This window comes from Emys orbicularis, chromosome 12 (assembly GCF_028017835.1).
Source record: "Emys orbicularis isolate rEmyOrb1 chromosome 12, rEmyOrb1.hap1, whole genome shotgun sequence".
NCBI classification, from domain to species: Eukaryota; Metazoa; Chordata; order Testudines; family Emydidae; genus Emys; species Emys orbicularis.
Window position 1 is genome coordinate 18,632,153 of NC_088694.1, and position 14,383 is coordinate 18,646,535.

The 14,383-nt window shown below is 40.7% G+C and overlaps 1 protein-coding gene across 1 annotated transcript in view; it reads right to left on the bottom strand.

The window, feature by feature from the left end:
- LOC135886625 (translocating chain-associated membrane protein 1-like) overlaps positions 1–7,889 on the bottom strand; it is a 52,919-nt gene extending 45,030 nt beyond the window's left edge. The window contains exon 1 of the mRNA XM_065414395.1: positions 7,665–7,889. Coding sequence (XP_065270467.1) covers positions 7,665–7,784 — 120 coding nt within the window. The 5' untranslated portion in view covers positions 7,785–7,889. The remainder of the gene's footprint in view (positions 1–7,664) is intronic.
- Between the last annotated feature and the right edge of the window lie 6,494 nt (positions 7,890–14,383).

Genomic DNA, 14,383 nt, shown 5'->3' on the forward strand with positions numbered 1-14,383 from the left:
CACTGGGAATTTTAAAGCGGGCAGGTTTCTGGTCACTGGGACTCCTGGGCAGCGAGTTCAAAATTGTTACTGATGTGGTCACTGTTGCAGACAGGGCACCGTGGGACTATTGCTGGAGAACTGCTAACTGACACAGGCAATGCAGTATCCACACTGGCATTCTGTCAGTAGAATTATGTCTGCTGAGGACTTGTCATTTGCAGAAGTGGTTTTATTTGGGCAACAGAAAGGCTGGGTTTTGTCAATTTACATCAAATTTGGGTGTGGATACATGCAAACCTGTAGCAAAAAAGGCAGCTTCTGTTGACAAAAACTTAGACCAGGACAAAAACTGACTTTTTGTGGTTTAGGATAATCCAAGGCACTTTTAATGCAGAATAAAAATGATCACGTGTAGAGTAGATATTGCACTTTAATTTCACACTAATTTCTCTAAATGTCCCATGTAGACAAGCCCTTAGTAACAATTCCTAAATATACATAAAATACTTCTGAATATTAGGATGCTTTTTCACTTGATAAATAATGATCACCTTTCTATAAAGGTATTTCTATCTTAACAGGAAAATAAGTCATTAGCAGCTACTTTCAAAAATACAGATCAATCAGGAACTCTTTTTGAGTTTCTTTGCTACACTTGGTTATAAGCTATTGAGTATGTTAATACTTCAAAATTCTCAACACCAACTTCTTTCATCAATAAAGATGCAGCACTGACTGGATCCAGATAGATTCCAAGGCCAGAAGGGACCACTGTGATCATCTAGTCTTCCCTCCTGTGTAACAAAGGCCTTTGAACTTCCCCAAAATAATTCCTAGAGCATATCTTTCAAAAAAAACATCCAGTCTTGATTTTAAACTTGACAGTGAGAGAATCCACCACAACTCTTGATAAACTGTTCCATTGGTTAATTGCTCTCACCGTGAAAAATTTATGCCTTATTTCCTGTCTGAATATGTCTAGCTTCAACTTCCAGCCTTTGGGTCATGTAATACTTTTCCCTGCTAGACTGAAGAGCCCACTATCAAATATTTGTTAGACTTACAGACTGTAATCAAGTCACCCCTTAACCTTCTCTTTGAAATAGACTCAAGGAGCTCAATCTATCACTATAAGGCATGTTTTCTAATCCTTTAATCATTCTTGTGGCCCTTCTCGGAGCCCTCTCCAATTTATCAACATCCTTCTTGAATTGTTGACATCAGAACTGTACACAGTATTCCAGCAGCAGTAACATCCTCTGTGTCAAATATAGAGGTAAAATAGCCTCTCTACTCCTACACAAAAATTCCCTGTTTATGCATCCCAGGATGGCACTAGATCTTTTGGCCACAGCGTTTCACCAGGCACTTATGTGCAGCTGATTATCGACTACAGCCACCACTGCGACTTTTTTAGAGTCACTGCTTCCCATGATAGAGTTCCCCATGATGGAAGTATGGCCTACGTTCTTTATTCCTAGATGTATACCTTTACTTTTAGCCATATTAAAATGCATATTAGTTGTTTGTTCCCAGTTTACCAAGCAATCCAGATCGCTCTGAATCAGTGACCTCTTCTCTTCATTATTTACAACTCCCCCCAATTTTGGGGTCATCTGCAAATTTTATCAGTAATGATTTTATGTTTTCTTCCAGATCATTGACAAATATCATAGGGCCAAGAACCGATCCATGTGGGATGCTAGTAGAAACAAAACCACTTGATAATGATTTCCCATTTACAATTATATTTTGAAACCCAGGAGTTAGCCAATTTTTAATCCACTTAACATGTGCCATGTTAATTTTATATTGTTCTGGGGGGGTTTTAATATCAAAATGTTACGCAGTACCAAATCAAACACCTTACAGAAGTCAAAATATATTACATCAAACACTGTTACCTTTAATCAACCAAACTTGTAATCTCATAAAAAAAGCTATCAAGTTAGTCTGACAGGATCTATTTTCCTTAAACTCTTGCTGATTTGCATTAATTACCCTCCTTTAATTCTTTATTAATCGTTTCTTATATGGGCTGCTCTATTAACTTGCCCTGGATAATGTCAGGCTGATAAGGCCCATAATTATATGGGTCATCCCATTTACCCTTTTTAAGAACTGGCACATTAGCGGTCTTCCAATCTTCTGAAACTTTCCCAATGCTCTAAGACTTATTGAAAAATCAACGTTAACAGTCCAGTGAGCTCCTCAGCCAGCTCTTTTAAAACTCTTGGATCCAAGTTATCTGGACATCCTGATTTTTAAAAAGGAGGCGGTAAGTGGTGCCGGCTCTGGCCGGCCACCGTTTAGCTCAGGTGGCTCCTGGTCAGTGGCGCAGTAGGGTTAAGGCAGGCTCCCCCCTGCCCTGGCCCTGTGCCGCTCCCGGAAGCTGCCACGATGTGGCCAGGCAACTCTGTACAGTGTGTGCTGCCCATGCCCGGAGGCACCGCCCCCACAGCTCCCATTGGCCACGGTTCCCGGCCAATGGGAGCTGCGGGGGCCACGCCTGCGGGCGTAGGTAGGCGCACTGCGGACTCAGAGCTTTCTTGATCACCCCTTCGCCTAGGGGCCGCAAGGGCAGCCGACCAACTGGCCTGGCACCCTAGCTTCCCCCCTCAGCGAGGCGAGCCAGTGCTCACGTCTCCAGGCCCATGGGGGGGCGCCAAGGCTCAGAGCCGACTTGCCGCAGGCCGGATGAAATTAAGCAGGGGGACGGATCTGGCCAGTGGGCGAGAGGTTCTCCATCCCTCTTCTATAGCCAGTAGAGAACACGGTTTTCCAGAGCCTGGAATAGACCCACGATTCTTGAGTCTCAACATTCCTGTGCTGTCTAGCAAATAGTTGTGAAACCCACTGGCAGGGGCTGGTTCACAGAGGATAAACAGCCTTTTACTGCCACCAGTTATGCTATTAGCTCAAGTGTCAGAGATGTGTGCTGTGGATCAAAAGGTTTCTATTTTGCTGATGACTCATGGGAGGAGGGGGGGAGAGGGGGGAAGGAGAGGGGGGAGTCCATATAGTTGCACATGATGCATTATGTCCTAAGTTTAAAAAAAAAACAAAAAACCATTACATTCAAAACCACCGTATTAAAAGAAAATTAGGGTTGCAAAGTCAAGCCTCAGATGTTATGAAATACCAGAATTAAGGCTGCTTCTGCAATGCATTATGATAATCTTTAATTACAGTATCATATACTATTTTTTTCTCCACAGGATCCCTGCCTCACTCAGTACACAAGATGGGCAGTACTCAGGGAATGAATCCAGCTTATGTAGTAAATAAGACTTGTCTATGGGACCCTGCCTCATTTGCTGCAGAAAATGCAAGATGCATTGTGAGACAGGGGACTGCAGGAAGACAAAGGATGGCCTCATGGTTATGACAACTGAATGACACTGCGAAGAATTAGATTTTATCCCTGTCTCTACCACAAAGTTCTTATATGATGCTGAGCAAGCCATTTAATTAGTGGGCCTCTGAAAAGTTTTTGTTTGTGTTTTCCTTATTTTATTAGTGCCAAACTTGAGAAACCTGGGGTTAGATTTACCAAAGGGCACTCACAATTGCAACTGAAGGCAAAGGTAAATGTGCATTGAACATATCAAGTGCTATAAAAATGCTAAGGACTCTGAAAAATACCAGGCCCTAGGTGTCTCAGGTTGGACACCCAAAATTGATACTTTTGACCTTCGTCTCTTTGTGCCTCAGTTCCCCATCCACACTTCAAAGGATATGTTATGAAGATAAGTTTATGGTACTGAGTGCTTCATGATCAGTACCACAGAAAAACCCATGAGGAAATCAATAATTCTGAATTGAGTGCAGGGTTTGGCTGCTGTGCAGTAAATATGGCATGGAAGACATACACCAAATAATGAGAACAAAGAGAAATACTGACTAGGTAACCATTCAGCAAGCACTGTCCACACTGTGCAATGAATGGGGCAACTGTCCTATTTAAAAAATAGTACATGGTCATGTAATTTAAGATTGTATCATAATATATATGTATATTGTATGAGCAACCTTAATTCTGGCATTTTCCAACTTTTGAGTGCTTGACTTTGCACCCTTAATATTAACATAGGTTTTACATGGGATGTAATAGAGAAATATGCTCTTAATTTTCCTGTAAAAGTGCTAGATGTAAACATGAGTTTTATCTCTGACAGAAGAAAATTTGGTACACCCAAATCCTTTAGCGTGAAAGCATCCAAGTTCTACAACTACAGTCTTAACACCTTAGCTTTGACAAACCATGCAGATGACCATACTTCTCTTTGCAGCATTAATATAATACAAACTTTACAAAATGGCCCTCCATTCCTTCAGAAGATAGGAAAGAGGTAGCATAGATATCCAAAACCTGAGTTACTATAAATAGCAGTCAGGACTCTGCCAATAAATTCTCAAGCCGGTCAAACTAACAGTTTTCTAAAACTCATATTTCCTTCTAATTAGCAGGATGGATTTCATATCTTCAACATTTATTTGAATCAATTAAAGGTAAATATAAAATGTAATGAGGCAAGAAACAAATGGGCCTTTCACAGTTATCCTGCAATAAACATTTAAGCAGCCTAATCTACTATTACATAAGAAGCATGCATTTTGATAAAAGAGTTTCCTTGAGAATGCAAATGCTAGTAGACATTTTACTTTTGTAGCAACCACAATACAATGATTGTGTTTTATAAAATTATAAGGAACACATGTCCTCAAACCAACGAGAGATTAGACTAACTGACACTTCCAGTTCTGTCATTAATATTTAAGGTCTGTTTTTTTTTTTTTTAAGTCAATCAATGGGCTTTAAATAAGTGCCATACAATCTATTTCTACTAAATACATTACTGAAGAGACTGAAGACAGTAGCTATTTTTCATGGCACTTGAAGATATATGCAAAATTCAGAGACCATAACAGGAAATACTGCCTGTAAAAAAACACACACAAAAAACAAAAAAACCCACAACTTTCTAAGGACACCTATGCAGGGAGATCCCTGGGGCAGCAGCACAAGTATGAGAAGGAATTTGAGGAAATTGAATTGAGGCAATTTTGTTGATTTAATTCTGCAGCTGTCTATCTTTAGAGTCAGGAAGATGACACTACTGTTTTACAATCAGATTGCTATCTTCTGAATTATAAGGGCTAGAAACTTAAACTTTAATTTTAAAATTCAATTAGTAAATTGTTAGCATATATTTCCTTACTCATCAGGGCCAGGTTCTCACTTTCCAGGATGAATAGATTTTTCAAACGATGATCTCATCAACAACCGTTGAGGTATAAGCACCATCAGAACAATCAAGTGACCCTGATCTGAAATCTTCTTGTCATGTCATGAAAGATCTGAACAGCCCACTCCAAATGAAGGCCAAGTGGATCCTATAATAATGTTTGCTCATGGTCATCAGGAACCAAGTAGTTACAGGTTTCTCAATCAACTTTCCCAAAAATTGCATTGCTATGTAAAAATTATCTTGCTACATAGGATCACTGTATCTTTACCTATTTTGTATAATTTGAACTGACTGCAATACCACTATGTAGATATATTTTGCATCAGACAGGAGGACATATCAGAAAATATTTTTCACAGAATGCAGCTGATTATTCCCAGCACAAACTACACTTAGAGCTGGTCTACACTTAGAGGTCAGTTAGGGGTGCGATATTTTATTGATATAGTTAAAACTGGTTTAATCTTACTATTGATGCAATTATACTGGTGTAGAATTGCTTATACTGCTTATTCTCCTTCCTGTACAGGAATAAGCTATATCAGTATAACTGTGTCAATGCTACAAGGTCTGTAAACTTTTGTGTTTGCACAAGACCTTATTGTATTTGAACAAGTAAGGATTTACAAACACAATTTCACAAACTGTGTTTTTTTAGCAGCCAAAAAATAAACCAGTCTCTTTAAAACTGGTACTTAAGACTAAAAAACCCAAACAAAAAACTCCCCTCCTCTCTCTCCCCCACACCTTGATCCCAGAGCTTTAATTTATGAGATCTAGAATTCTAACTTTTGACCAGTGCATCCACTTTATCTCATATTCCTGGGATTCACATTAAAAAAAAAAAAAAAAAAAAAAAAAAAAAAACACATTAGTCCTCATAGAAGAAACAAAGTTTGTCATCTGAACTGTCCTTCTCTTTCCCCACCTCCAGTCTCCTGTTTTAAGTACTGATTTTCCACAACTGCACTTTCTGCATTCAAGTTCTGCATCATGTATCTCCTTCAATTTGTACCACTTCTGATGCAGCAGACTACAGTATCACCCAACTCAGCATCTGTCATTCATTTAGAGGGACATTATTTGATTATCAGGACTCCATTCTCCACCCTCTTCCAGCATAATAATGCTCTGAAGTCTACAGGACTAGCATAGCAGTAAAGAAGAATGAACCTTTAAAGATAATATTACTTAGCAGTATACAGAACCTTTCAATCAAGTATTTCAAAGCATTTTCTCATCTTTAAGTAGTTTTATTTTAAATCTTGCTCAAGTGATGAGTGATGTTGAGATTGTTTCAGTAAGATACTTACCACCTCTCCCAAACATCAGTTGTCACAGCTTGGAAAACCATGTCTCCCTCCACAGCCCTGCCAACTCCCCTTCCCACCTATCCATAAAACCCCAAACAAAAGGCAAACAATCTGCCTTATCTGGTTCATTGGGTAGTCCCATTCTTCAGAGAGGCAGTAAAATCAAACTAACCATCTTCCAGACTGACACAATGTACACATACAGCATCATGACACAACAATTTTATCCCAGAGAACAAAGCCTAGAAGATTCAACCAAGGCACCAAAAGAGGTTGATGAAAGGGTGACACCTTCATTTAATTAGGAAATCTAACTTTATTAACAGAACTTTAAAATACATAAAAGAGAGGAGGGATTTGGATACAAGTCTAAGGCTGTGTCCACACTAGCATTTTTCCCCAGATTCCTCATCATTGGTAGACCTGAGTCAGTGAGAGCAACAGAAGCAGTAATAATAGAGGTGGACTGCCAGTAGCATTTTATCTGCAATGTCATCCAACCCTGCTCAGAACAGGTCAAGACAATATGGTGGTTAAAACAGCAGTGTCCACCTGGAGCTCTGTCTACAATAGCACTCTAACTCATGTTTCCACCACTGGAAAGTTTTAAAGAAAAAGGACAAACCAAGCCTAAGAGAAAGGGCAGATTTGGCTCCAGGGGGATAAATGGGAATGAGGGGCTTGGTGGAAAGGAATACAGGTGAAGCAGATGCGAAAGGAGTTGTGTGGCAATGGGGATCCAGGAGGGCAGGGCGAGGACTAGGGGAGGAGAGTCAGATGGAATTGGGGCGTATGATATGGGGTCTGGCAGATGGAGCAGAAGGGAACGAGCGAGCATGAAGGGTCCGCGGGGGGCGACAGCAATGACAGTGGGGCAGCCTGCCCCACTATGGGGGAGTGAAGGGGGGAGATGAGAGCCGGGGTGTGTCATAAGGTGAGGCGCTGGGGAGGCAGGAGAAGCAGGGGCGTGACCAGTAGTGAGAGAGGGTAAGGATGAGGCTCGGTCGCTGCCCGGAGAACTGCAGGGTTGGGGCCGCTCGGAAGTGCCGGTGCACGGCTCGATTGGGGCGGGTATTCCCCGCTCGGCAGCCGCAGGCAAAGCTCCCAACCCCCGTACCTCGAACATAAGCCCCAGCAGGAGGCCCATAGCTAGGCAGGACACGGCGTCCGCATGGTTCTGGATCACGAATTCATGGCTTAGCACGGGCGGGCTCTTGTTCTTCCTCCGGAGCCCCATGGTGGTGGTAGCCCCCAAGGGCCTAGGCAGTGGTCCGGGTCCAGAAAAGGGATGGTGGTTCTTTCTTAACAGCCTCCTCACCTCACGCACGGTAAACACCGCTGTCCCCCCGATTACCCGCCCACAAGCCAGACTCAGCCAGTCACATTCCAGGAGATCTATGATTGACAGCCTTGCCGGTTAATCGCTGTGCCACCTGGAGGTGTGGCTTCCAAGAGGGAGCGGGGCATAAAACGCCGTTAGATTCTCGGAACGGCTGTCGGGGTTGAGTGATACTGACTCCAGCTAATGAAATGAGTCAGGGGGCGGGACCTGTGTAACTCCACCTGCAGTGGGTGGGGCTTACAGAAGACAACTATGGCGATCCTTCAGTGGCGTGGAAGGGGGGTTGGAGCGGTCGCTAAAGGTTACCTCCCTCTTGTGGGTGGGGCTCTGAGCGCGCGCTGCTCCTCGTATTGGTGTGGCTGCAGCACGCCTCAGCGCGCACTGTTTCACCTCAGTCCTAGCAGCCGGTGGCTCCATGGAGGCGACCGGTCCCAGTAGGCACCGCTCCATCCTGATCCCTATGTTGGGGTGCCCCTTCTGGAGCTGACAGACCCATCCCAGTGGGAGGCGGCTCCATGGAGAAGGCAGGTTTCAACATGCACTGAGCTATCGTAATCGCAGCCGGGTTGGGCCACCTCTGAGGCTGGGGTGACCAGATGTCCCGATTTTATAGGGACAGTCCCGATTTTTGGGTCTTTTTCTTATATAGGCTCCTATTACCCCCCCCACCCCGTCCCGATTTTTCACATTTGCTGTCTGGTCACCCTATCTGAGGCTGGGGTGGCTCTTGGACTGTGTGACACTCATGAGCTGAGTGGCCTAGGTCTCTTCCTTACCCTGGGAGATGCATCCCACGCAGAGCTCAGGTTCCCAGACAAGCAGCACAGCAGCCCCTACAACGATACAACAGCTTTTTCCAGCCTGCAGCTCTTTTTGGCTGGGCTTCCATCGTTGGTGCTGCTGTTGACACTCAGGCAGACATGGTTGAAAAATGGGGCAGCTGGGTGTCTGAATTGTGAAACTCTTATTTGTCTCAAATTTGGGGAGGAACTTTCAATGAGATGTTAGTTTTTTTCCAACTAGTCAAAAATTCATTGAAATTTTGAAGAGTTTTCATGGGCTGTAGTGTTGGACAATAACTCAGAGGGAACGTTCTGGAACTTCCCATACTGAACTAAGGAAAATCATTGTCAATTGACTGAGAAGCAAACAATGGAGACTTGAAAGGGTATCCTAGAGAAAGGCCTGAGTGAAGGATACTTCATCAGTATTGTGAAAGTATTCAGGTGACAGGGAAATAAAAGATTTTTGGCCCCATCCTATAATCAAATAAATCCATGTGGGTGGAGCCTTTCAATCCTTGCTGAATTTGAACTGACTTCAGTGAACCTGTGTGTGGGTGCAAGGCTCCACCCACATGAATCCAATTGTGAATTTAAGTGGGGAGCGAAAATTTTCAAACAAGTATTTGTAGAGGAGAAAATCTCTTCAGCAGTCCTAAAGTTAGTATAATTTTTTCCATTGTTTATTACTTATCAAATGTTGCATACATTCCAATTAATATAAAAGTACTTATTTTGGGTCCCTGAAATGCCTTATTACTAAAGCTGAGTGATATTCCTGTGAATATTCAGCTACGTTTTTAAATAAATTCAGTTTGGACATGTTCATGCCCCATGTTTGGTCCGTGTCTAAGTTTCAGGCATATGTAGCCAGAGAAACTGAATTTTATATTTACACTCACAGGTATGCACTTCACAAGTACTTGTAAGTTCATTTGTTTGGGAAGCAGAAACATGTTACTTGTCCCAACTAACCAAAATCAGTCCAATATCAAGTACTCTCAGTGAACTGTTTATAAATCATGATCACTTTACAGTGAAAACATTTGCAAACTTTTGTTGTGTTACCAGTTCTTGTAATTTAATCACAAGTCTTGTGATATTTGGTGTTTTTCTTAAAAATCCAGCTCCTTCAGGTGTAAGAATCTCAGGTTTCATGGAGGGTTTTTTTAAGCGTCTATGATTGTGGAGAAAAAGTTGGAAAAGGTGAACCCCGGTGGCTCAAACAAAGAAAGCAAATAAAAAGATCTAATATTTATTATTTAAAAATGATTAAGGTAAAGTAATTACATTTGGGGGGGGGCTCTAAATTATGATTTTTGAGCACTTGAGACTGGGAGTACTGAATATATCTGAGGGAAATGATCCACTTGCAGGTTTTCTGCTAATGGAAGAAGAGGCTGAACTTTTGCAATATATTATTTATTATAAATTATTTGTTCAGCTAAACTGAATACAGTAACTGTTTTAAAGTGGCTTGTGAACGTAATTAATTTTTAGCATCAAAAGCAACTAGTAGACTGGCTTAAAAATAAAGTTCTTGTTTCTGGTCTGAGCAGAGATGAGGTTGCTATTATTGCCATAGTAAGCAGAATGAGCACAGTCTTTCTGAGACACTTTTACTTGATACAATAGCAATTGGTCATATTCTGCTATGAGTAAGCAGAAAGGACTAATGCTGAAATTGTTCTGACCTAGTAAAACAATCAGTGACATTTTCCCATGGTAAATTATGTCATGGGATTCTGTGTGCTTTCTGGCATTGGATCTAGTTTACAAATAAAAAGATAGATTTTTCTAACTGCCAAGTTCTGCAAATTTAACATAAGATCTAAATATTCATTTACATACAACACTCTCGGCCTCTGGCATTATCCCTATTAATAAAGAATGCATTAGCAGAATTTAACTGACAATTTTCTATTCTGTCTCAAGCATCATCTAGCATATATATTGCTCTTTGTTAGTTGTATTGGTTCTAAAAAGAAAAACAAGAAAAGAAACCTGTATTTTTCTTTAATGTATGTGCTGATATTTGACAGACAAAGGAATCAGATGATTAAGGAGGAGATGTTTTTACCAATATAGACCTTTCTGCTTCAGCACACTCAAGTCTGTACACTAGCACAAAGACCAATTAATTTCACTGGGTCCTGTGCCAGCTCAGGATTTATCCTGGCAGAATTTTTTCCAGTATTGGAGCCTAACTTTTCTGACCATCTTCACATTTGAATAACCTTGTACTTAATTTAAGCCATGCAGAACTACAGTGTTACCATTAACATTTACACAGTTATCTTTTATTATCATAGACATTGTGCAATCAAATGTGATAAGAAAGCTATATGAAACTGATATTCTTCATTCATCTTAATATCCTCCACCTATCAATTTTCCTCACACTTGTGAATGAGAAGTGGCATAAGCCCGAAACCTGCAAACACTTAATCACACATGTAACCATTCACATGAGCAGCCATACTGAGCTCTACTGGAGTATTTATGTGGGAGTTAAGTTACACATGTCCACAAGCATTTGCAGAACGGGGCTCTAAATTTTTTCCCTAATATCTATCTATACTGATAAATGTTAATTCTATGCCCAAGGATTAAGATCCTATTTAACATTTTTCAAGTAACATTTTCAAAGACAATCATACAGTTAAAACTACATGTATTGTCACTTTTTTTTAAAGGGAGAGTGTTTTTTAAGTTAGTTTATATGTGGCCCAAGATTTTAATGACATAGGCCCCAATCCCACAATCACATCCTCACAGGACTTGGACAAATGTTCAGTCACATGGATCCAGTTTCAGGAGGTAGTGCAAAAAAATTTACAGAGGGGACAGAGAGATGTAAAATTAATGTTTAGACTCAGGACAGTTTCCAGTGGAGTCCCCATTTCTCAACTCAGCATGACATTTGGTCCTCCTATTGGTAGTTTCAGTAGAGGCCTAAAATGGAATTGGTATTGAAAATGAACAACCTCATATGCACTTACAGAGGTTACAAGTGGATTAGTGGTAGTGCAAGGTTTCCCCCCTTCCCTCAATATGCCTTAATTGTGACATGCAGTACCAATTCAGTCCCTTAGACCTCTATGTTGAGACTGCCACTAAAAGGGGCCAGTTATGATGCTGGTTTGGGACAGAAATTTATCCACTAGAAAGTAGCTTGAGACTACAAATTCATTTCATGGAGGTAAGAAACAGGAATGAAATTTTTAGCAATTAAAACCCTGGTCTGCATTTGAACCAGTAACCTATATGTGAAAGCCCCCTAAAGTCATTCCTAGTCCTTGAGTCATCTGCTCCCCTTCAAAAAATCCAGTTTTAATGGATCAAACTGAGAACCTGGTATATTAAATACACCAATATGGTTTCACAGAAGTAAGAAATGAATGAGCCATGTTAAAAGATTTTGTTCACCCTTCCCTGCCAGTGCAGGATTATTTACTAGTTGTTTTTGTTTCAGAAAACAAGAATTAGCATCCAACACATCTCAAGATACAGCTGCAGGAGGAATCTGGGAACAGACCTATTCAGTATCATATACTTTGTCAGAAAGTAAGTAAGTAATGTTAATTTCTAATATATCATCTTTGGTTTGCAAATAATAAGTGAGGCCCTGCAGGACCTTGGCTTTTAACTATCAGTTTTTCACGATTGCTATATATAGTGCTTGCCATACCCTTCTAGAATAAGAGATATTTTTCTAGGTTTAAGGGATGGAATAAGTGAAAATCTGTTACTCCTTCATTTATAATATCTTGCCAGAAAGAAGATCAGGAATGAGTCCTGAGATAGTTTGTACCAGATGTGAAAGACCGTGGACTAGGAGGCAAGTGTTTATAGTTCAAAGTGTTGTCTTCCTCCCCCTCCACTTTTATAGGAGATGGAGTATGTTGCTTCTGCACTGAGCTCAGAGCACATTGCCAGAGGATCTGAAAGTTAACCTTTGAGGTATAGGAATAGGTTCTTGGCTATCATTTCCCTTCCCCTATGGGAGTTGATGCATATTACACCTGTACTGAGCTCAGTGAATATTGCTAGAGGCATGGTCAAAAGTGGATCCCGAAGAGGGTGGGAGTGTGGAAATTAGTGATACTGAGAAATGCTAATTTAAGGACATGATTTTTGCAAGTTGGGAGACACTCACTTGATGTAAATACATACAATTTCTCATTCATTTGCAGCAAAGAGTGGGCAGGATTTCCATTGGTTAGGAGGATGAAGACTTTCTGGGGGTGTAGGCTACCAGCAGTTCAGGATGAGGCAGGAAGGGGCTAAGTTATTGTGCTGTATTTGGATGGCTGCTTCTCTCCAGCTGAGTTTAAAGGAACTGTAATTAAAAGGTTCAAAACGTCTGGGTTCTACTGAGTATTTAGCTGGAGTTTATGTTGCAGGTGAGATTGAGATATATTTAACTTGAGTTATTTATTGCTCCTTCCTCTACCCCCACCTCTCCCAAAAAAGTACTACTCCAGTTTGCTCTTTTATTCTGAAACTGAGCCAAAGCAATTTGCAAGCAAGTACCCTTTATCACTCACCCAGCCACATTTGCCTTTATCTATTCACTGGGAGTTAGACTCCTTGACATATCTTCCTTCTGAATTATGCTATTACTCTGGTTATCTTTTGCACAGGTTTACCGTAACACTTGGTGGGCATTGCCTGAGACCAGATCAGGGCTTTACAGTATTGTCAAACAAGGTGGATCTACCTGTTTCAAGAAATAACCAGTGCATTATACTTTTCTAGTCATTGTAACTGTACCAATTTAAATTTCTAAGTAAAATAAAGGTACGTGCTACATGAACAGTAGAAGGCGGCATTTGCCCAAATTGAGTTTGTGTTTAATTAGTAAGATTTCTGTGCTCAGTAGTCCGTGGAAACACTATACACATGTGTAAGGCACTTAAAAAGAGAAAAATAAAGAAAAGATAATAAAAGACAAACAAGATGGTGGGTTTGTTGTAGTAGAAGTGAAACTGTAGAAGGCTGATTTACCTGCTATACAACTTGACTGCAAGATTCTGTTTCCCCTCCAGTAGCTGATGGTAATATTATTATGCTCAGGGAAGGAGAGTGCAGTGACGCTCTCTTCCCACTCTGTATATAGTCTGGTCTTACAGGAAAACCCTAGAGACCAGAACTCAATCTTGGCAGGTAAATAAAGGAGCAAATTATTTGCAACTAACTTGTTATAAAACATGTATTTATTTGTATCACAACAGTGCCTAGAGGCCTCAGCCCTATTGTTCAAGACATAATAAATATAAACAAATAAGAGACAATACCTGCCCCAAAGAACTCAGTTTTATTTAGTTATTGATTTGGGAATCACTCCAGTTATGTGTTCAGAGTTGTACGCTTGGACTAATTGCATGGGGCTGCTTAAACATATCCTAATTACCTTTTGGTTAACCTTTTATTTGCTTCTTCCTTTATAATTTTATAACCTTGTAATTTAAATTGTTTCTTTGTTGTCAGTTGAATATCTGGTCCCAGTTCTGAAGTGAAGCAAAAAAAAAAAAAAAATCTTAGCCCTTGATTCTGCAGCTACTGTTTTATCCTGGGTCTCCTCTATAGCAGTGCCTCTTTTTTTTTTTTTTTTTGTAAAGTGGACAGAAGTTAATTCTTCTGTGACACCAACTTCTGAACTGTTCCATGAGTTGGTTAACAGAGTAGGAGTGGAATGCTCTGATGTTT